Source organism: Eschrichtius robustus, chromosome 13 (assembly GCF_028021215.1).
Source record: "Eschrichtius robustus isolate mEscRob2 chromosome 13, mEscRob2.pri, whole genome shotgun sequence".
NCBI lineage: Eukaryota > Metazoa > Chordata > Mammalia > Artiodactyla > Eschrichtiidae > Eschrichtius > Eschrichtius robustus.
Genome location: NC_090836.1, coordinates 44,823,493 through 44,844,944, shown reverse-complemented (window position 1 = coordinate 44,844,944; position 21,452 = coordinate 44,823,493). Strand labels below are relative to the sequence as shown.

General features: G+C 59.0%; 1 protein-coding gene across 2 annotated transcripts; it reads left to right on the top strand.

Moving 5' to 3' along the window:
• The first annotated feature begins 936 nt into the window (after positions 1 to 936).
• RARG (retinoic acid receptor gamma) lies at positions 937 to 21,247 on the top strand. Of its 2 annotated transcripts, XM_068560862.1 has the most exons (9): positions 937 to 1,167; positions 5,216 to 5,547; positions 16,312 to 16,460; positions 16,678 to 16,819; positions 17,487 to 17,647; positions 17,850 to 18,026; positions 18,419 to 18,623; positions 19,018 to 19,176; positions 19,958 to 21,247. In XM_068560862.1, the coding sequence occupies exons 2-9, from the start codon at positions 5,364 to 5,366 to the stop codon at positions 20,155 to 20,157; spliced, it is 1,377 nt and encodes a 458-aa protein (XP_068416963.1). In that variant the 5' UTR covers positions 937 to 1,167; positions 5,216 to 5,363; the 3' UTR covers positions 20,158 to 21,247. The 2 variants fall into 2 exon arrangements, with proteins under 2 accessions (XP_068416963.1, XP_068416964.1); XM_068560863.1 differs by lacking the exons at positions 937 to 1,167; positions 5,216 to 5,547 and adding an exon at positions 11,718 to 12,135.
• Positions 21,248 to 21,452: the final 205 nt, after the last annotated feature.

The window sequence follows — 21,452 nt, the reverse complement described above, 5'->3', positions numbered from 1 at the left end:
CACACACACACACACACACATACATACACACACACACACACACACACACACACACACACACACGGCTAGAGTCAACAACATCCGTGGCGCATCCACCAGGCAGGCAGGCAGGCAGGCAGGCAGGCAGGCAGGCTCTAGGTAAGGCAGACACACACCCTCGACTTGGGCTTTTCCCCTCACACCCAGCCCCAGGCTCCTCCCACTCCCAGCTACAGTTCCCCTCGCCCTCCACCCCAGCCTAAAGGTAGGCAGCCAGGGACCCAGGAGCCCTAGCCCAAGCTTACTCAAGGCAGGGTGACAGGGAAGAGGTCTTGAAGCCCTGGACTTAGCATCCGCACAACCTCCACTAGTTCAACCAGTTTGCTCTTGGGACCAAAGAACAGGCTGGGGTAGGCAAGCGGAAGTGGAGCCTACTTTGACCTGCAGGTGAAGGCTAAGCAAAGGGTAAAGACAGTGGCATCTGCGGTGGCATATCCCTGCGCGGTCACTCCACGCCTTGGGGGTCGTGGATACAGCCCCCCACTGCCTACCCTGAGGAGGTACGGAAACTGGCCTCCGTGAACCACAGCCCGGCCAGAGGACTCAACCAGTACCCCCCAAATGGCAGGAAGGGGAAAAGTGCCAGAGAGAAAGGGTGGCATCATGGGCCCAGGACACTGACCTCTTCTGCCAGCCTTGCCCGGCCTCCCGGGGACGGAGCCACGGAAGCCCAGCAAATGGGCGGGGCAGAGACCCAGGCGTCCTGGCCCGCCCCGCCCAGCCCCCCTCCCCCCCACCCCCCGCCCCCCAGCCCCAGGGCACCGAGGAGGGAGCCGGGCAGGGGCAGGCGGCAGGGGAGGGAGGAGCGAGGGCGGGAGGGGGAGGAGGGAGCCAGGCTGGGAGGGATGTGGGGGGGTGGGGAGGGAGAAAAAGAAAGAAAATATTTTCCGTGTCCCCGCCTGCAGAGTCAGTGTGCGGTTTGGGAGAAAATGTGTCGGATATTTTGGGGCGGTCACGTGGGCGGGCGGGCTCCGAGAGGCCCCGGGACCGTCCCAGCCTAGAGTCTGTGCCCCCCCAGAGCCCCCCATCACCGAAAGCCCCTGCCACTGCGACGCTCTATCCCCGCGACCGCCCGACGCCGGGACCTCGGGGCTCGGCGGCCTCCCTTCCCCCTCCCTCCCCCTCCAGGTGAGTCAGGCGGGGAAGCAGGCTCGGCCGCCGCGGACGCCCGGGTCCTCCGGCGAGGTGGGCCGGGGGCGGGGGCGCCGGGAGCCACGCCGGCTCAGTTCCTCCCCGCGCTGGTCCGGCTGTCCGCAGGGGTGGAGGGGGGCTTCCTGCCCCGACTTGGGGGTCAGCCCTGATGTGGGAAGGGAATGGGGAAGATTTTAGACAGGCTGGGCTGGGCTGGGCTGGGCTTTATCCACCCTTCACTGCGGTGAGTAGTCGGGGAGAGCTTTGCGGGAAGAGTCTTCAGCCAGGGGCCTTCTATCCTATGTTTGTGCCTGGAGTGTGAGGGGAGATAGGGTCCCCTCCTGCGTGGAAGGTCCACCATCCGCCTCCCCTGAGGCTTTCCCTGGGGAATCTGAGGGGAGGATTTTTGGTCCACGCTGATCCTTCCCTAGTGGAATGGCACAGCTTGGACAACAGAAGGGCGAGGAAAAGGTCCAGAGGCAAGTGATTCTGGCCGTCTGGGTCCAGCAATTTGGAGAGACAAGTGGATAGGATAGGGGTCTATGAAGTTGCCTTGAACCGCAGTGCAGGATTCCCTCTCTCATATCCGCAACCTTGGGTGTGAGTCCGGGCTCCCTCCAGCCAAGGTCGGGGGCTCCTCAGGAGTATTCTTGAGGGGAGCCCGAATGGTACAAAGGAAGAACAGGGAGACTGGGGCAGGGACCTGGGAGTTCCAGTCCCGGAGCCTCACTGACGCTGCCTCACTGTCTCTAGCACTTACAGCCCAGTTCCCTCAACCTGACCCAGTTTGTAGGAGAGAATCTCTGCAGGTGGCCAGAGAGTAAGAGTACACAGGGTTGGGCGGGGGGTGAGGTGGGGGGGTGGGCAGGGGAGCCCGAGGAGGGGCCTGTAGGGCAAGAACCTGAGACGACTGTGCCCCTTCAGGGCCCACATCCAGGGCAGCTACCATCGGAGTCCTCAGGTCTGAGGCTCCTGCCCTTACCCCTTACCATCACTCCTCAGATGCTGACTGGGGGTTGAGGACCACAGGCAGCGTCCCATATCCTGGAGGCGAGAAAAGAGAGGACAGGGGAGGGGGCAGGAGGCAGTGTGTGAAGGGTGCCTGGAGCTTGGGTATCCCAAATAGGGAAACACACACTCACACACACATGCACACACACGCCATGGCTTAGAGCCTAGTAGGCAGCACAGGGCACACACCCCCATCCCGGCACACCCCCACCCCTGGCTCAGAAAGCCACCCAACTGGCACCTCCAGTTCCCCCCTCTGCCCCACCCTACCCATGCCCTCTGATGCCCACACACATTCCACCGGCCTTGCCTGCCTGCCTCCTGGGTACTGCCCCTCCCTGGGGCCAGTGAGGTAGAGGGAAGGCACCTGGTAATGGGAGGTGGAGACTCAAGGGTCTGGACTCCCCCAAGGGTGGCACAGGGCCAGGGAAACCCAGCCCACTGTTGCCTCCTGGGGAGCAGGCTGGGGGCCCAGGCTAGAGCAGAGGATGCCTGGGTTCTCTGCCCAGGCTGGGGATGGGGTCATGGAAAAAGGTGGTCGTGTTTATACAGAGGGGAGGGGGGCAGCGGGTGGAGTGCAGCCGACAAGAGCAGCTTTGTTCCAGGCTCTGGAGCGGGCAGGACGGCAGAGAGACGCCCCCAACCCCCCTCCATCCAGCAGCCCCCTTCATCCATGCCCTCCCCTCAGCTCCACCTCAGCTCGAAGAGAAGCAACTTCGCAAGGGCCCCTTTCCCCTGGTCAGCCCCCCTCAGTCTGAGGTGGCATCTTGGGAGGAAAGAAGTACATTCTCCCTTCCTCAGGTCCCCCAAAGTACCAAGGCCTCTGGGTTCCTAGTTTAGGATTTCCTTTTACGCTGTGTACCACTGTCTTCAATTCCTTGGTCCCTTCCTCTACCCAGGACTTAGGACCCTCCCCTTCCCTTCCCAGCCAAGGCAGAGAAACCAAGGCTCAGAACTGGGATGCATCTCTGTCCCCTTCCTCTCTTCACTCAACTCTCAAGTTCCTTCTCTGAGGCAAAATAAGAGGAAGGCCAGGGAGAGCTTGGCTCACTCACAGCTTCATTCCTCCGTAAGGACCAGGGGCCTGAGCATCCCTCTCTGGGACCCTCGGAGTCCTCCTGCCCCACCCCCAGGTCTCTGTTTCCCACCCACAGGTGAGAAGCAAAGATAGTGAGTGCTGGAGCCCAGAGCCGGGTTCTCAGTCTAAGCCAGTCTGGGGAAGATGGGGTGGGGGGGACCTCTAGTAGCTTCTCATCCTTAGCATTGGAGGGGTTAATCCACCTGGAATGTGGCCCAGCCTGTTGAGCTATGGCCCAGGGGCCTCAGGGGCCCGGACTCCTGGCTCTACCTGGGCTTAACCTGGGACAAGGACTTCAGGGAATAGGGGAAGGTAAAGGAGATGGACCCTGGGGGCTCATAGCTCAGACTTTTAGGGCTTGGGGAGACACTGGGCTGAAGAGTCAGGGTGCTGGGGATCTGGGTGGTGGCTAGTGAGGGACAGTGGCTGCTTTACGACGCATTGGGACTGAGCGAAGGGTCGTGGCTTGGGGTCTGAGTTCCTGTAACCTCCATGACAGTTTACCCTCAGGAGCTTGAAGGCCAAGGCAGATGAGAGATAGAAAAGGAAGGAAGAAAAAAAGCAGAGGTACAAAGACGGAGCGATATTGATCTTAGAAGCAAAGACTGATGGAAAGAGATGCAAAATACCCATCACCTACCTCTGGGCCTGCCCACCCCGAGGACTCTGTGTTTCACTCTCTCTCGGTCCTTCTCTGTCCTTCTTCATCTAGTCCATTATGGTTCTGGCTGGTAGAGGAGGCACCCAGGCTGGGGTGACTCTCCTTCCCTAGCCCCTAACTCCTTAGACAGGTGGGTGGTTCTGAGGCTCCTGGGAAAGCCTACCTTTCCCTTGTCAGAGCATCAGGAGAGGAACCACCTGCCTGGCCCTAGGATTCCCACTTCCTCTTTCCCTCCTTTCCCTCCTCCTCCCTTGGGCTCAGGTTAAAAACCTCTGAGGTCAGGTTACATTTGAGGGAGGGGAGGATGTAGGGAGGGCTTCCTATAAGCAGAGGGCTCAGAAAAGACAGAGAAGAGATGGAGAAGCAAAGTAAACTAAGGACAGGGAGAGGAGCTTCTTAGCATCATACCTGGCACACAGCGGGGCTTCCATTAACCTCTGTGGATCTGAAGAGAGGTTAGGGAGTGAGGGATAATTGGAGACAGAGACAGAACTGGGAGGGGAAAACGGGAGAGGGAGTATAGAGGAAGGTGGAAAGAAAGGAAATGCAAATTAGAAGAGAGGTATGGAGGAAAAGAAGGTACAAAGAGAGAGAACAGGAGACATTTATATGGCATTTAGTATGTGCCCTATATTATTCTAGACACTTTACATATGATAAATTATTTAAGCCTCCTAATAACCTTATGAAGTGAGGCTTATTATGATTCCCAATTGACAAAGGAGGGAACTAAGGCCCAGAGAGATTAAGTAACACTAATACATCCAAGGTCCTGCAGCTGGCAAGTGGTGGGCATCAATTCAGGTAGTCTGGCTCCAGAGTCTGTGGTCCAGAGAGGTGTAACATTTTTTAACAAAAATGTTAAAACAGATATGTTTGCTTTCTCCAGGATGGTAGAGAGTTTGAATCTTGGCTCTACTATTTACAGCCATGTGACCTTAAACTAGTCCCTTAACCTCAGTTTCCTCATCTGTGAAATGGGAATCATAATTCCTACTTCACAGGATTGATGTGAGGGTTAAATCAAGTGTCCAGCCCATGGTGGCGTTTAATGGTCATTTCTTAGCCTAGGAGTCCTCTCTGCCAGGAGTCTGAAGACCATCAATCACCTTGGAAACTCAATTTACCCTTCCAGGAGAGTTTCTCTGAGCCTGCATCAGCACCTGCCCTGCCTCCCCTACTGTGTGGCAGAGGGCGGCAAGGAGGGAAAAGACTCCAGCTGGGAGAGGACCATGGGGCTTGGAACCTCAGAGTGATCATTCTCTCATTCCTCCTTTTCCTTTCTTTCTCCTTAGGAGTCCTGGAGACCCAGTGAGCAGGCCAAGCAGGGCGGGCACGGAGCCTCCCAGGCCAGGGCAGTGGGCATGGGCGGGGGCTGTGGCTGAAGAAGTCCCCCGCCCACTGCAGACCCCAGGGGATTCAGCCTCCCACACTGCAGCGGCCATGGCCACCAATAAGGAGCGACTCTTTACGCCTGGTGCCCTGGGGCCTGGCTCTGGCTACCCAGGGGCTGGCTTCCCCTTCGCCTTCCCGGGGGCACTCAGGGGGTCTCCACCTTTCGAGATGCTGAGTCCTAGCTTCCGGGGCTTGGGCCAGCCTGACCTCCCCAAGGAGATGGCCTCTCTGTGTGAGTCTCAGGGATCTTGGGGGATGAGGGCAAGTGGAAACAGGAGGGCATTTGGTGGGTGGATGATAGAGAAAATTGGTGCCCCAGTGAGGAAGGCAGGCAGGGCTGGGGGTTTGATCTAATGGAGGAGGTGACAGGGGTAGCCACGAGGGGGTTTGGATGTGGAGCAAATGGACATGCTTGCAAATGAGAGTTCTCCTGTGCAACTAGAATGGGAAAGTAGCACGCCTAAAATTTGGGGCTCTGCAGTTGCCTCCTGAATGACTCAACTAGCAGGGAGAACCCCTTTGTATGGGCAGCCAAAGGTGGGTCTGGTGAAGTCTGAGGCTGCTGCCTGCCTGCAGTGCGGGGTGTGGGGAGCCAGCCTGCGAAACGGAGGAGTCTGGGAGGCCAATACCCCAACTCTGTGATCAAGAGGTAAAATTGTTCTGAATTAGGGGGAGGCTGCAGAAAGAGGAAAGGAACCTAGTGCCAGGTGCCCAAAGATGTGTAGGGACAGGAAACTTCCCTCTTGGTTCTGGGGAGGGTGGAAACAGCCGCAAAGAAGGTAGCTCTTGTACCATTAAGTAATCCGGGGAGGTGCAGGGGGTGTTCCAGAAGCATCCTCTGCTCCAGCCATGTGGGTTGTGGACTCCTCCCCTCTCTCTAGGTCTGGCATGGTGCCCACATGCTGTGCAGATCCCTACTTGTCCCTCAGGCCTGCCCTCTTTGGGTGAAGCCTTTGAGTGCTGACGGCAGCAAGCCTTAGGCCTCTCTTCGTCCCTCTGGATCCCCTCTCCTTCCACTTGGTAGTTGTTCCTCCTCGCTAGGCCATTACAGGCGTGGGTGTCCGTGAGCCGGAAGGCTGGGATGCTGGCCTCTGTGGGGTAGAGGGTCAGTGCGGGAGCTGGCATAGAGAAGCCCCCACCTGGATAGAAGGGGAGGTGATAGAGAGAGGGGCAGTTCCAGAGAGAGAGAAAGACAGGGGTAAAAGAAAAGACCAAAAGATAAAGACACATCCTTTATAGCTCCACAAGCTGAGAGAGAGAGAGAGGTGGAGAGAAGGGGCCTGCCTTTAGGAGCAGGCACTCCGAAAGTTGTGTGTGTGTGTGTGTGTGTGTGTGTGTGTGTGTGTGAAGGGGTGACTAGGCCTGGCTGGCAGCTCTGCTGGAAAGAGCTTGCTCATCTAGAGAAGGCGTGTGCGTGTGTGAGAGGCCATATGCAGTTGTGTGTGCACAGCATGGCCCTGAGACGCTGCTCACATACAGAATTCCAGGGTTGCAACAAAGAGTCAGTGTGAAGAGTGAGGCAGTATTTCATAGGGCTGCTGACGGTGTGTCTGGGGTTTGGTGAGGCCTGCCGGTGGCCTGTCTGTAGTCCATCCAACAGGGGTTATTTGGGTGGCACGCAGGTGAACGAGAGAGCACAAAGCCCCCCTTTTTGGAAACCTCAGCTGGGCTTCCCCTACCTCATTTGCACCCCATGAATCTGTCCCAGGGTCTGGGGGGTGGGAGGGAACCACCCTCCCCACATGAATGTACTTCTTGCAGAGGGCAGTACAACTCAGTATCTTGGGACTTGATTTTCCCGAGTTCCTGAGGCAGCTAAGGGAGCGTGAGTGAGGAGGCAGAGTACAGAGAATGGTGGCGGGGAGAATGCTGAGAGCCAGTAGCCAGTCCCCAGTGAAGTTCTCCATGTGCCCCTGTGCCCTGGACACACTGAGACCATGGTCAGGGTTCAAAGTGAGGTCAAGGTAGGGGAAGGGGTCAGACTGGGCTGTATCCCCAAAGGTTGCCCTGCAGGAGGAGGGGCTGAAAGAAGAAATCCCAGGGAGGAGCCAGAACCAGGGCAGGTAGCTGGGGAGGGTGTGGCTGGCAGCAGGGGGACAGGCCTGGGCAGAGAGGGGGCAGTGGGGTGGGGAGGAGGGGAAGGCCTGGGTCCAGACAGCTTGCATGGGAGTGGGGCACGCAGCACCTAGTGGTGAATGAGAGGGAGCAGTGGGGAGAGGAGGGGATCCCGGAGTATGGGAGACCTCCCGCGGTGGGACAGTGGCTGAAGGGGGCAAGTGTATTCTCTCACTTCTCTGCCCTGCTGTCCCTTTTTGGCTGGGACATCTAATGGAGGGGGATTGGAGGTCTAAGTCTGATGCCAAAGCCACACTCACCTGGAGTCTGGGCCTCTCTCTTCAGCCTCTCTCCCCTGGTCTGTGGGAGGGAGGTGGGGTGGTCCCTGAAGGAGTCTGGAACTTCTCCCTGGGGCTGGCTCCTGAATCCTACTGCGGGGTCCCTAGCACCTTGGAGACATCCATGTTGAGAAGGGCAGTCTTGCTCCATCTCTTGGGGTGCTCTAGGGGCCTGAGTGGTTAAGGCAGGTGTCTCAGAACCTCGTGGTGGAGGAGGGCAGTGGGAAGGGGAACACGTGCCGCCGGGGCAGCACAGGCCTGTGTGCGTGGGAAAGCGGAGGGGTGTGTGTGTGTGTCTGTGTGTGTGTGTGTGTACACACACGCACACAGGTTTGGGTGTGCTTGCTCACACACATGCATAAAACCCTGGTGTCTGTGTCCTCGTGTATCTCCATGTTTATGAACACTGGTGTGTTGTATGTTTGTTTTATCAAGACTGCAGGGAACAGAGTGTGATGGGAGGGAAGGGAAGCCTTGCCCTCCTCCCCCTCTTGAGGAGATAGCTGGTGTCCTGAGGGCCTAGCCCTGCTTGTCCTCTGAACTTGGTGACAGTGTCTCTGGGCAAAGGAGCCCAGGCTGCACCATACTAAGTCACATGGAGAAACTGAGGACAGGCTGGCACAGGAAGAAAAAGAGTTCTACTTAAAAGAAACTGAAAAAGAGAGACTCAGAGACCTAAACCAGATGAGAGGGAAATAACATAGGCTGAAAGGCGCAGACACAGAGAGAACCCAGACTCCAGGAGAGGCAAGGGGACTTGTTAAGCGGGCGGTACCGGTGGTGAGCAGGCGGCAGAGAGGCCTCCTCCAGGAAAAAAACCCAGCCGACTGCCTCCTTCCCCTCCCCTCCCTGGTCTCTCCTGCTCAGGCTCGGGCTCCAGCTCCAGGCCGACACAAACGGGGCTTTGATTGCAACAGGAAACCTCTCTGGCGGGGGGAGCTGGGCAAGCCGCCGCCGCTGGGGCCCAGGCTGCACCCCCCTCTCCTGGCCCCCTCCCCGGTCCCAGCCCCCATCCTGCCCAGCGCTCCTGCTTTGGGGCCCGTCCCTCATTCACACCTCCCTATTCCTTCGCTCCACTGCTGCCCCCTCCTCCAGAGACCCCTCCTATTGCCCTTCAGGTGGGACTCCTAAGTTAGGACTTACCCTTGGGGTGGGGCCTTCTTTGCTTTGAAATGCCCCCACTTCAGTTTTTTGAGGGAAGGTTCTGGTAGAAAAGGAGAATTTAGCATGAGGAATTCAGAGCCAGTTATCCTCAAGCCCCTTCCAGAAGGTGGCAGGAGGGGAGGAAAGGAGGGATGAAGGGGTTAGCTGTTCCTCCCCGCAGAGCCTCTCGTTGGCCAAATTCATCCTTGCCAGGGTGGTAGAGGCTCTGAGGGGCGACCACACCAGATTCAGTGCGAACATTAATGGGGGAGGGGTACACTTCTCCTTGCCTCTGGGGCCATGACTTTGTGGGGCTCTAGCTGGGAGGGGTGCGCCTCGGTGGTGGGGATCATAGGGAAGGGGGTGAGTCAGGCAGCAACCCCCCCTCATACTCCCACCAGGCTGGTGGAGAACATCTGGTTCCCATGAAATGCTAGAAGGCTAATGGGTCTAATTGCTGCAATAAGGGCTGGGGGGACTTTGGGGAAAAGAGGGGGCACTAGATTCCCCCATCCTCTTACCTTCTCCTCAAGGCTAAGACTGTCTAGAATGGGGGGTTGGGGTTGGAGGTTAGGGTGGGCCTGACACCCCAATGCCTGGTCCCTTCTAAAGCCCCCTCTCCCTGCAATGCCTGGGAAGCACACACAGATGGGGTGATGAGGAGTGGGGTGCATCTGGTGGAGAGAAAAGGGGGCTACTGAGAACTCATGACTTCCTGGAGCCCTCCCCCCACTCCTCCTGTGCCCCACTCCCAACCCCCCTCCCTGTGGCCTGGCCACTTCTGGTTCTAATTACCAACCAGGCAGGCCTGACTTAATTGGGACCTTTCAGATTTCGGAGGGGGAAGGGTGGGGGGGACTGACAGCCTAGAGTTGACTAATCAGGGCTCTCTTCTCCCCTTGTTTTGGGGGTACTCCCCATTTTGCACTTAATTGACTTTTTTTTGCCACTGGCCAGGTTCTGATTCAGAAGTCTGCCACCCCTTTTTTCGTGGGGGATGGGTGGAGTCAGAAATGGGGTATTTGGGGTTGGGGCAAGAGCAGGGAGCTCAGGCTGGACTGGAAAGAGCAATGCATTCCCTCTTCATCCCTGCTACGAGTCCCCCGAGTCGGCCCTGCCACCCCGCGGCCCCCCATCCGCCAACCAGGCCCTCCTTCCCAGCCCTGCCCCCTTCAGTCCCCGGCAGCCACCCCGGCCCCTCCTCCGCGCCTGCCTTCCCTTCCCTCGCCTACTCTGGCACCCCTTCCTGCTCTTTATTCTTCCAAACTGGCGCCCCACTCCTGCGGCACCCCAGTGCGCCCCCCACCCGGTACAACAGATTCTTAGAAAAGCGCGCCCCGCCCTGGCCCAGCCACCGCCGCCGGGAGGGGGAAGGGGCCGGGCCGGGCGCCGCTCCCGCTCTCCCGGCACTCCCCTTGTGAGCGGCGCTGACAGAGCCGGCTGGGCCGGCCCGCCGGGCGGCCGGGCGGCCGGGCGGCGGGCGGGGCGCGGGGAAAGGGGCGGTTTCCGGGAGTCGCCGCCGCTGGCGCTGTCCCGGGGCCAGGGTCCCCGACTCGGCCCGGCTCGGCGAGGGCAAACTCTTGACGTGGCCAAACTCCCGCCCCCCCACCCCCTTCTCCGCCGGTCGAGGGCACTCAGTGCCCGGAAGGGGCCCGTGAGGGAGGAGTGGGGCGGCCCTCGGAGATCCGAAGGGCACCAAGTGTGGCGCTGAAGGGGAGAAGGGGCAGTTTGCCACTGGTGGGGGTATTTAATGACTCTGAGAACAGTTACCGACCAGACGCGCAGTTATTGCCGAAAAGGCACTTGGCACTTGGGGGCGACTGGCACGGTAGCGACTCTGGGGGAGGGGAGCTGGCACTCAGGAAGGCAGTGTCGTCCGAGGCGCAGCTGGCACGGCGGGAGCAGTTTGGGGTGGGAGTTTTGTGCTTAAGTCTGGTTCGAGGAAGGGGCATTGGAGGAGCTCCGGGAGTGTCAGCCGCGGGATGGGGCTTAGGGGACTCGGAGGGAGGCAGCCCCGACCGCGGCGGAGGGAGGACTCCTCAGCCTAAGAAGGGTAGACTCCGGCTGCACAGGAGGGGCGGGGGGACTCCGCGGCGGCGCGGGCTACGGCCTGGGCGGGGTGGGGCGGGGCTGGGTCAGGAGGAGGTGAGCGCGCCCGGCCACCCGCCCCGAGGGGGGTTCCCGGAGAGTTCACGGCGGGAGCGCGCTCCGGCCCTCAGACCGGGGGTGGGAGGACGGGAAGGAAGGAGCAGGCCGCGCGCGCCGAGCCGCAGGAATGTAATGTTCGGCCCTGCAGCGCGCGCGCGGAGGGAGAGGGAGGAGCCAGGCCTGGGAATGAGCGGGTGGAGGTAGTGCAGGTCCCTGGGCTCTGGAGAAGTGCCGCGCGCAGGGAACTTCCATGTTCCCTCTCCCCAGTCCTCCTTGACACCCCTGCCTGTACTGACTTGTGTAAAAAAAAGGAGCGCTGGGGGAGGGGGAAACTCGAAAGGAAATGCGTGTGCTCGGTTTCTCCACTCCTTCCCCCATCCCCGACCTTGGCACGCGCCTAAGTGCAAAAGCTTGCAAAGCCTCCGAGCTGTGGAGAGAGAATCCTTGCAAGTGTTCTCCTGAGCCAGGTGTGTTTGCAAAAACGTGTGTGCACCTCTAATTTTATGCGCGTGCAGACATGCATGTGCACTATTGCATATTTGCAAATGCGTGGTGCCTGCCAAGATAAATGCATGCACGGATGTGCGTCTAAGCAAGCAAGCGCGCCACGGTGCGAGTGCGTGTGTTCCACTCCCAGCTCTGCTCATCTTGGTGCCCGGCCCCCTTAGCTCTCCAAGCCCCACCCCCCACCCCGCCGGGCTTCGCTTTTACAAAACGTCTCCCCAGTGCTAGCCGCCGAGGCGCCCAGACTGAGGCGGACCGCGGCTGGAGCTGCAGCCCCGGCTCTGCGCCCCGCCCAGTCCCTTTCCCCTGCTGGGGATCCCCCTCTTCCCCGCCCACCCCTTACCCCCCATGCAGCCCGGCGCCCTACGCTAGCCCTCCCCCTCCCCCCCTCCAGGAGCGGGGCGCCGCCGGGGGAGGAGGGGGAATCGGCTGCGGGTCCTCGGTGTTCCTAGCACCCAGCTTCCCTCCAAGCCGGGTCGCGATGTACGACTGCATGGAAACGTTTGCCCCGGGTCCGCGACGGCTGTACGGGGCGGCCGGACCCGGGGCCGGCTTGCTGCGCAGAGCCACCGGCAGCTCCTGTTTCGCCGGACTCGAGTCTTTTGCCTGGCCGCAACCCGCCAGTCTGCAATGTAGGTACCCGAGCCCTACATTGGGGGTGGGGTGCGGGGTGCAGGACAGGAAGCGGCTGTCTCGTTCCGTGTGTAAAAGGTGGACTTGGGTTGCAAGCGGAGATTCTGACCCTTTCCATATGAGGGACGGGTGTGTAGGAAAGAGGTACTGGCCCTTTAAACGTGGGGGCCTCAGCGACTCCTTTGGGTGTGTGCAGTAGTGTTTGGAGTGTGTGTGTGTTTTTTATGGTGGGTGTATAGCTAGGACCTGTGGTTGGTGACCCTCCAGAGTTCCCGGGGATAGGGAGAGGCCGAGGTGCGTTGGTAGTTTGTGCCGGCAGGTCCGTGGCCCGGGAGGGTTATGGCACCCAGGACCGTGAGTGGCGTTTGTAAAGTCCATGTGGGAAGTCGCGAGTGTAAAAATATTATTTGCAGAGCGTGTGTATCCCTGGAGTGTGCAGCGCCTCGCTTAGGCGGTGCGGGTGTGGGCGTAAGGGTCTCTCCACGCAGCGTCGCCCTCCGCCAGCCTTGGCAGGTCCGCATGGCCCCGTGTGGGGATGTTTGTGACTTGAGGCCGGGAGGGCGTGTGCCCTGCGTGGCTGCGGGGGCGGTTTTGGAAAGTGCTGTGTTCGAGCGTGCACCCGCTGTGTGTGCTGCGTGCGGGGTGTAAGGGGTTGTGCACGCAAGCGGGGCCAGGCTGGGTTCTGGCGTCCCCCTCCCCCATTGAGAAAACAAATTTTAGGAAATGTATATAGGGTTGTGTGCACTTTTTCCTATGGCTCGAGCCCACAACTTCAGTAGGAAGCGAAAAGTTTCAAGAAAAGTTGGTGTTACGGTGAGGAGTGGCCTGGAGGTGGCAGCGGCCGGGGGAGCGGGACTCCTGGGTCCCCAAATATCCATCTTCCCCTCTCTGTGAAATGGGAGATGCCAGGCCTGGGGCCCTGGAACCCCTTTCCAGAGCGGTAATAAAAAGCCGGGGATTGAGAGGCAGTAAAAATGAAGTCCAGATGAGAGGCGGCTTTGAAGCCCGGGCTGAAGTGCCTGGCGGGGGTGGGGGGGGGGTGGGGAGGGGAGCCTGGAACACCCCCGAATTTCCCCGGGGCTGGGACGGCGCTCGGAGCCCGGGGACGCGGGGCTGGGGGGCACGCTGGGAAGGGGCGGGCGGCGGGCGCCCGGGGAGTGCGCGCGCGGGGTCACTGAGCCCCCGCCAACGCGCCTCGCTCCTTGGCACTCGGCAGCGCTGTTTACGAGATCGGCTTTTTTTTTTGGTCTTTTGGTTGCAGGGCAGAGCTGCTCAGATTTAACAACTGGGAGACTGGAAGAGGGAGGTGGCAAACAGGAGACCGTACTGTGAGGTGGGGTGGGGCAAGAATGAAAAGCGTAGCATTTAAAGGGCGGGGAAAGCGTGAACTATTGCCTTGCACCAAATCCTTGTGAATTCTTAACCTTCTCTCATGGCCCAATAGGATGGGGACATGGGGTATGTTGGGAGGGGTGCTGAGATGGAGAGAATCTCCCAGGAAGGGTTTTTGTGGGGGCTGGGCAGGAACCCCGTCTTTTTCAGGCCCAGGGAAGCCCGTGGGACTTGGCTGGCAGTATGTTTTTGCATTTCAGTTTGGACCAACAATTTTGGCCTCTAGGGTCTCGGTGGGCCTCAGGCCTGCTCCACACACTTTCAGAGAGAAAGTAGTTTAGACCTGTGTGTCTAAACCAGGGAAGGAAAGAGGTCCTTTGGTGTGTTTGTATTCGGCAGCGTAGGTGTCCTCGTGCTGCGTTGGCAGGCCATGGGTGTTTGTCTGGGGGCAGAGCTTCTCGCTTGCAACTGTGAAGTGAGCGCTGGGTGTTGTGTGTCCTCCTTATGACTTGTGCATCCAGCTCCACGGTGTGGCTGGAGTGAGTGTGCCTCTGTGCCCGCCTGGGTGTTCTTCTGTGCCAGGGTCCCGTTGGGGTATAGGAGCCCATTGGTAAAGTGCCTGCTTTTGTGCCCCGTGTGTTGTTGACGTGTGAGAGTGTCTCCAAGGAGGTGTGTGTCAGATTGTGAGTCCAGGCTTCTCAGCCCTGGGCCTCGCAGCTGGGAGTGTTTACAGCCGGTTATAAAGAGTTTGTTTGAAGCTCCGCTCAGCCTGGCCAGGAATTTCCTCAATTTCAGCAATTTGGGCTTTAAAAGGAGAAAACCCCAGAGCCACCCCCCTCCTCCCCTGCAGGGGCCCCTGCTTAGCCAGGAGCGGCATCCCCCTGGTGCTGGGGTCTCTGCCCAGGGCTGAGAAGGGAATCTCAGTGGAGTGACAACGATTAGCCTTCCTGCGCCCTTCGCTCCCAGACTGACCAGAGCTACTGGGCTGCGCTTTAGGGTTCAGGGACGGGAGTGTGCCAGAGGGGTTCCGAGAAGGGGCGACAGTACCATGCATATGAGAAAAGCTGCCCCTGGGCCAGTCTCCCTGCCACCCCCAGTCTCATAATAATTGGCTGGCACTGGCCCATGCCAGTCTGACCACACCCAGGCCCTTTTGCAAGAGAGGAAATGAGGCAGCGCTCTGCGGGCAGGGAGGGCGTCAGCGCCGAGTGAGCACCACCCCACGCACTGGCCTGTGGGCAGCACATGTGCCCTCAGAGGACACTGGAACCATCCTGAAAGGCATTCCAGCCCGCCCCCCATCTCTCAGCACCAGCGGGCCCCCCCCCCATTTCCCACCAGGTCCTGAATAGACTCCAGGCACCCTCCTTTCTTCCCCTCCTCTCTCCTTTTTCATTGGGGAATCTCACTCCAACTGGATTCTTATGCTAATTGAGTGTCTGTGTGTGTCGGGGGGTGGGGAGGGCTTTCCTCCTGTGGGGAGGGTGGAGCTAGCCCGAACCCCGGCGTCCGGGCCTTCCTTCTGTCCTTCTGGTGGCCTGGGTGGACTTCTGACCAGGTGGGCTACAGCAGGTTAGAAGGAAGAAGGTGTTCATGAGGTGGGTGCAAGCAAGGGACACTCCTTAGGGAGGGTCTTAGGGTTTTCTTGCATTAACTTAGGCCCTCCAGGTTTGGGCAACTGGTCCTACAGGTTGAATAATTTAATTTATAGATTTTTTTTCAAGCCTCTGAAGATCAGCCACACACCCAAAAGAGGTTTACTCAGCAGCCTCCCAAACAGAGGGCATCCTCCCCCCCACACTGTGCGTGGCATGGGCGGAGATCTCGTTTGAGCTGTGTTTGGGTATTTGCAGGGGAAGTTTAGGAGTGAAGACACGGCTCACAGAGGGTCCAGAGATAGCTCCCCTCCCCCATCAGCCCTGTTTACCCACTGTCGCCTGACTTCTCTGCTTTGCTACACCCCCAGCAGCTTCTAGACCTGAGAATCTGAGCAAATACCTGTCTCCCTTTCCCAACTTCTCTAACTCCTGGCCAGGTCACGTAGATCTAGTTAGAAGACCTGAGAGCCTTGGCTCCACCATAACTGGCAGTGTGGCACTGGGCTGGTCGCTTCTCTCTCTTGGCCTCAGTTTCTTCGGGTGTAAAATAAGGCTGTTGCATATGCCCTAACCTACCTTCCCAATACCTGTGTCCCATTTCCTCTACTGTCTCAGTGGTTTCTGGGGAAAAGGACACTGGCGATTATTTGGGGGGTGATATGAGGGGGAGAAGCTCAAGGATTGTCTACCCTGTACTGCTTGAGAGAAAATGAGGTTCTGTTCTACCTCCTGAGCCTCCCAGCAGGTCATTTAGCCAGGTGCTAGCCACAGGTGGTCTGGAATTTGCCTCCTCACACCCAGATCTACGGCCTCATGAGGAGGAGAAGGGTAGGCGGGAGACTACCCGGCAGGGACCCCATGTGAGAGGGAGTGACTAGAGAGTTCAGAGCCAGGGGACGTAACACACCTACTTTGTAGCTGGGGAAACTGAGGTCCAGAGAATTTAACTTCTGGGATGGCCTCGACCTAGAATTTGGAGAATTGAGCAGTGTCCCGTAGGGCATTATTGTAGGGGGAGATGGCCAGACTGGGAGGTAATAGTGGTCGTTTAGGGGTTTCTGGACGTGTTTACTATGGGGCTGTATATGGGTTGTTGGGACTTTAAATCACTGTGGTGGCGATGGTGTTGTCACCGCTGAGCCAGAGGAAGAAGTGGGAGTGGGGGGGCAGTGTGTATCTGATGAGGATGCCCAGAGATCTGAGGGGTCCTTTTTCCCTGACCCTCACATCACTGCTTCCCCGCAGCGGTGGAGACGCAGAGCACTAGCTCAGAGGAGATGGTGCCCAGCTCGCCCTCACCCCCTCCACCTCCCCGGGTCTACAAGCCGTGCTTCGTGTGCAATGACAAGTCCTCTGGCTACCACTACGGGGTCAGCTCTTGTGAAGGCTGCAAGGTGTGTACGTGGTGGAGGCGGGCGCACTGGGCACCCAGTTACCTGCGTGAGATCAGAGACTCACTGTGTGTGGGTGGGTATCCCTCTGAGGTGGGAGGGGACTGGCTGCTTTGCACAGAGGTGGTTAATAGATTGGCTCAGGCCTGCAAGGCCTGTGAGAGGCTGGTACTCCCAACGTCCTGCTTCACTGACCCTCCTCCCTTACCCCCAACTCCAGGGCTTCTTCCGCCGCAGCATCCAGAAGAACATGGTGTACACGTGTCACCGCGACAAAAACTGTATCATCAACAAGGTGACCCGGAATCGTTGCCAGTACTGCCGGCTACAGAAGTGCTTTGAAGTCGGCATGTCCAAGGAAGGTAGGCCCTTAGGCCTGCCTGGGCAGGAGTGCTCCTGTCCTAGCCTGTGGTTGCCACCCTCTTCCCACTGGCCACCCCCACTTTCCTGACCTCTGCAGTCCAGCCTCCAGCCGCCCTGGAGTGCTGTGCCTCCTCCCTGGCCAGTCCTATTTGATTAGCTCCATTCACCCAGGAGACCCCACCCCTTCCCATTCTCCCTTCTCAGAGCTTAACCCTTCCTCTGAATGAGTGAATGGGGGTTACCAGTGCACATTCCCTGTTTCATGGGGAAGTTAGGGGGGCTTGCCAGTCCCCTCCCCTGCTCCCAGGACTGAGCCTGAGGTGGATCTGGGGTGCCCCCCCTCTCCTGCACCATTGTGCTGCCAAGGCTATAAGTGGATATCCTGCTGCCTGCATATCCTGCCCCCCCTCCCCAGCTCCTGCAGGGTGACAGGAAGGGCAGGATGGAGCCGAAGGGCCTGGGGAGGGAGCAGGGCCTGCAGGCCCTGGGTGGGGCTGGGGAGAGCCAGCCTGGGAATGGGAGCTAGTGTAGGAGATAGGGAAACTGAGGCCCTGCCCAGGGTCCCAGGGAAGGGATGCTCAGGAGCACATTAAATTAGGGTAAGAGGGGATACCCAGGGGGAGGTTCTGAGGGTCTTGATCCTCTCCTTGCGCCTCCACCCCCAAGCTGTGCGGAATGATCGGAACAAGAAGAAGAAAGAGGTGAAGGAAGAAGGGTCACTTGACAGCTATGAGCTGAGCCCCCAGTTAGAGGAGCTCATCACCAAGGTCAGCAAAGCCCATCAGGAGACCTTCCCCTCGCTCTGCCAGCTGGGCAAATACACCACGGTGAGGAGTGGGCAGGGCCCCAGTGAGGGCAGGGGACCACTGACTTTGGAGAATGGGTAGGGGTTGTGTTGGAGGCCATGGTCCGGTGCTGACAAACAAGCAGGGCATCCGAATGCAGAAGGGAGAGCCTGGGGTATTGGCAGAAAGAAGACAGCCCCCCAGGATAGGCCTTCGTTTGTGTTCTAACCGGACCTTCCTGCAGAACTCCAGTGCAGACCACCGGGTGCAGCTGGATCTGGGGCTGTGGGATAAGTTCAGCGAGCTAGCCACCAAGTGCATCATCAAGATTGTGGAGTTTGCCAAACGGCTGCCGGGCTTTACAGGGCTCAGCATTGCTGACCAGATCACTCTGCTCAAGGCTGCCTGCCTGGACATCCTAGTAAGTTAAGACCCGTGGCCTGTCTTCTGCCACAGCCTGACCCTCATATGAGACCAAGGAGTTGGCCCACACAGAGATTTCATTATCGCTCTTCCCCCCCTCCAATCTGGGACTCCCCAGATCTCCTCGAAACCCAAGCTCTTTTTGTCTTCATCTCTGCCCCTGAGATCTGATCCTAGACTTCTGGGTGCCCTGCCTCCTTCTGACTTCTCTTCCCTCCCCCAACTTCAGACCCTCCATCTCTCTGCCTTGCTCCCCCTGCCTGCTTCAGGTGGCCCTCCTTCAGGACCTAACCTCCTCACTTTCCACCTGCACCTCATTCCCTCTTTTCCCCACCCCCATAGCGCTCCTTCCCAGAGACAGCACTAACCCTGCCCCCTGCCTACCTCCAGATGCTGCGGATCTGCACAAGGTACACCCCAGAGCAGGACACCATGACCTTCTCTGACGGGCTGACCCTGAACCGGACCCAGATGCACAACGCTGGCTTCGGGCCCCTCACAGACCTCGTCTTCGCCTTTGCTGGGCAGCTCCTGCCACTGGAGATGGATGATACAGAGACAGGGCTGCTCAGTGCCATCTGCCTCATCTGCGGAGGTGCGGGGGCGCCCCCTGGCGTTTGCTCGGACTACTTTCCCACCACACCCTACACCTGATTGATCTCCCACCTGGCGGGAGACCTTGGTCCCATCCACAGACTCCTCAGCTCCAGTACAGACTCCCTGGCAGCCTGGGACAAAGGACAAGAAGAGGGGAAGAGCCAGGGGGAGCTGAGGAGACCCCCGATACTAGTGCTGACATAGAGGTCTGGGCAGGAGCGATTTACCAGAGAAAACCTCTTGCCAGAGGCGGGGAAGGGATTGGAACAGGGGAGATGTCCTGGGTGGAGCTCATGGTCAAAGTTTGGGGCCTGGAGGGCCATAGGGCAGGGCCACTTGTCACTGTCTTCCCCATCTCTTCCTCTCTCACTCCCCTGTGCTTTGCCCCACAGACCGCATGGACCTGGAGGAGCCTGAGAAAGTGGACAAGCTTCAGGAGCCGCTGCTGGAAGCCCTGAGGCTGTATGCCCGGCGGCGACGGCCCAGCCAGCCCTACATGTTCCCGAGGATGCTCATGAAGATCACTGACCTCCGGGGCATCAGCACCAAGGGTTAGTCGGGAGCGAGCCTCCCCTCTCTCTTCCCGGAGCTGCTGGTCTCCTGGGTCAGGCAGAGACAAGAACAGAGTGGGTGAGAACCAGGCAGCCTACGCGAGCATCCTAGCTCTGGCCACATGCTAGTGGGGACACTTGGGCAAGTGCCTTTCTTTTATTGTTTTTCTGCTTGTAAACTGGGCTAGACTTACACCTACCTCCTAAGTTTTGTGAGGATGAAACGAGTTAACACACGATGGGCTTAGAACTGCACTGAGTTACAAATTCAGTTCCTCCGTTGCAGTAGCCACATTTCCAGTGCTCAGTAACCCTGTGCAGCCAGTTATTACTGCGCTGGACAGAGGAGATATTTCCCTCATCACAGAAAGTTCTATTGGACAAGACTGGTTTAGGAGGATGCCTGGCAGATAGTGTTTGATAAATATTAGTTCTAATTATAAATGTTATTAAGAACAGCCCTAGGAACAACTGGCAAGCTATGGACATTGGGGGAGGGGTGTCCAGGGAGTGGGGCTGGAATTGGGCACCACGTGATTTTTGAGGAGACAGCCTGAAAGGATGGGACGGATGGGCAGCAGGCTTGGCAGAGAAGACAGGCAGAGGCTCCAGGCAGAGGAGCAGTCCCCAGGAACCCTAGAATAGGGAGAGGGTGACAGAGGTGGCAGGCCTGTGCTGGGAGCCCCCAGAGGGGAGTTAGAGGGCAGTCCAGCAAGGTTAAGGTGTCAGCCTTAGGGGCTGTACCTCAGCCCCCCCGAACCTCCTTGTCCCTCCATTGCAGGAGCAGAAAGGGCCATTACCCTGAAGATGGAGATTCCGGGCCCGATGCCTCCCCTGATCCGAGAAATGCTGGAGAACCCCGAAATGTTTGAGGACGACTCCTCGCAGCCTGGCCCCCACCCCAAGGCCTCCAGCGAGGATGAGGTTCCTGGGGGCCAGGGCAGAGGGGGCCGCAGCCCCCACCCTGACCAGGGCCCCTGACTTCCCCTGTCTCGGGTTGGGGGCTCCAGGCAGCAGCCTGACCATCTCCCAGACACCGCCAGTGACTGGGGGAGGACCTGCTCTGCCCTCTCCCCACCCCTTCCACTGAGCTCCTTGTTTTTGCCAAAGTTTCCAGGGGTGCCTCCGTGTTCATCCCCTTCCTGCTCTAACCGGCTCCCTCTCCAGTCTTGGGAGCCTGCCCTGTTCCCTCCAGGAGAGAGGGCAGAGGGGTGAGCCTGGGTTTGGACTCTAAAATCTCAGCACTGCCCCTCAGACACCAGGGTCCCGGGCTCCCCAGGGCCCGGGAGGAAGACCCTGCCATTCCACAGCCCCTTCCTCTGCCGGGTGCCTAGGCCTCTGGGAGCAAATAGGAACACTAGAGACCAAAAGAGGGGGGCGTAGGGGGAGGGCTGAGCCCACCCTCTTGCCCCTGTCCTTGGTGCCTAATGCTGCGTAAGGCAACTGCCGGGTGCATGCTGCCCGCTGTGCCCCCATCCTCGTGCCGGGTCAGGGTGGGGCAGGTCGGGCTCTGCATTTCTGTGGGGGGCCAGAGGGTGAAAGGGACAGAGGCAGGTCCATTCTGCACCTCTTTGCTTGGGCCCAGAGTTTACCTTGTGCCCTCAGTTACAAGCCCCTCCCCCAGTCCTGTCATGTGCCTTGGGCTCCCCCTGCCCCCCATCTCAGCCATGGGGCAGGAACCCTCCTACACTACAGAGGGGCCAGGGGATCCCTCTCCCCCTAGTGCCTTCCCCCCGTGACCCCCAGAGCAGCTTGGCCCAGGGAGAGGGGGGGTGGGCACTGCTTAGCTGATCCCACCCTGACCCAGAGGAAGCCTCTATTTATTTATTAGCTTTTGTTTACACCCTGGAATTGACCCCTTCCTCCAGGGGTCTTGGGAGGGGGAGCCCAGGGCCCCTGTGACCCCTCCCTTCTTCCTCCAATCCCCAGTTTGTATTTAGCTGCCAAATAAGATTCCCACTGGCTCCCCTTTTTCTCTGGGGGGGTCAGGGTGCTGTCCCCTCCCCTGTTTACATCTCCCCTCCACCCCGCTGTGTCGCATATTGCTGAGTTTTCTATTTTTGCAAATAAAGTGATGGAAACTCATGGGATGTGGCTCCCTCTAGGGGGGAAGCAACGAGCTGATCTGCAGAGGGACTGGGTGGGGAGGGTGGATTTTGCAGCTTTCTTAGGGGAACTAAAGAAATAGGATGAAATGTATCTGGTTGGGTGTGGTGGGAAGGTGGCGAAAAGGGAGTCCACAGGGGCCTGTCCTGAGTGTCTGGGCCTCCATGGTC

Excerpts from the sequence above, each read along its gene's own strand:
- RARG (XM_068560862.1), top strand. The coding sequence starts at position 5,364 with ATGGCCACCAATAAGGAGCGACTCTTTACGCCTGGTGCCCTGGGGCCT. Across the intron at positions 16,461-16,677 it reads GCTCTTGTGAAGGCTGCAAG|GGCTTCTTCCGCCGCAGCAT; the intron begins GTGTGTACGTGG and ends CCCCAACTCCAG. Across the intron at positions 18,624-19,017 it reads CATCTGCCTCATCTGCGGAG|ACCGCATGGACCTGGAGGAG; the intron begins GTGCGGGGGCGC and ends TTTGCCCCACAG.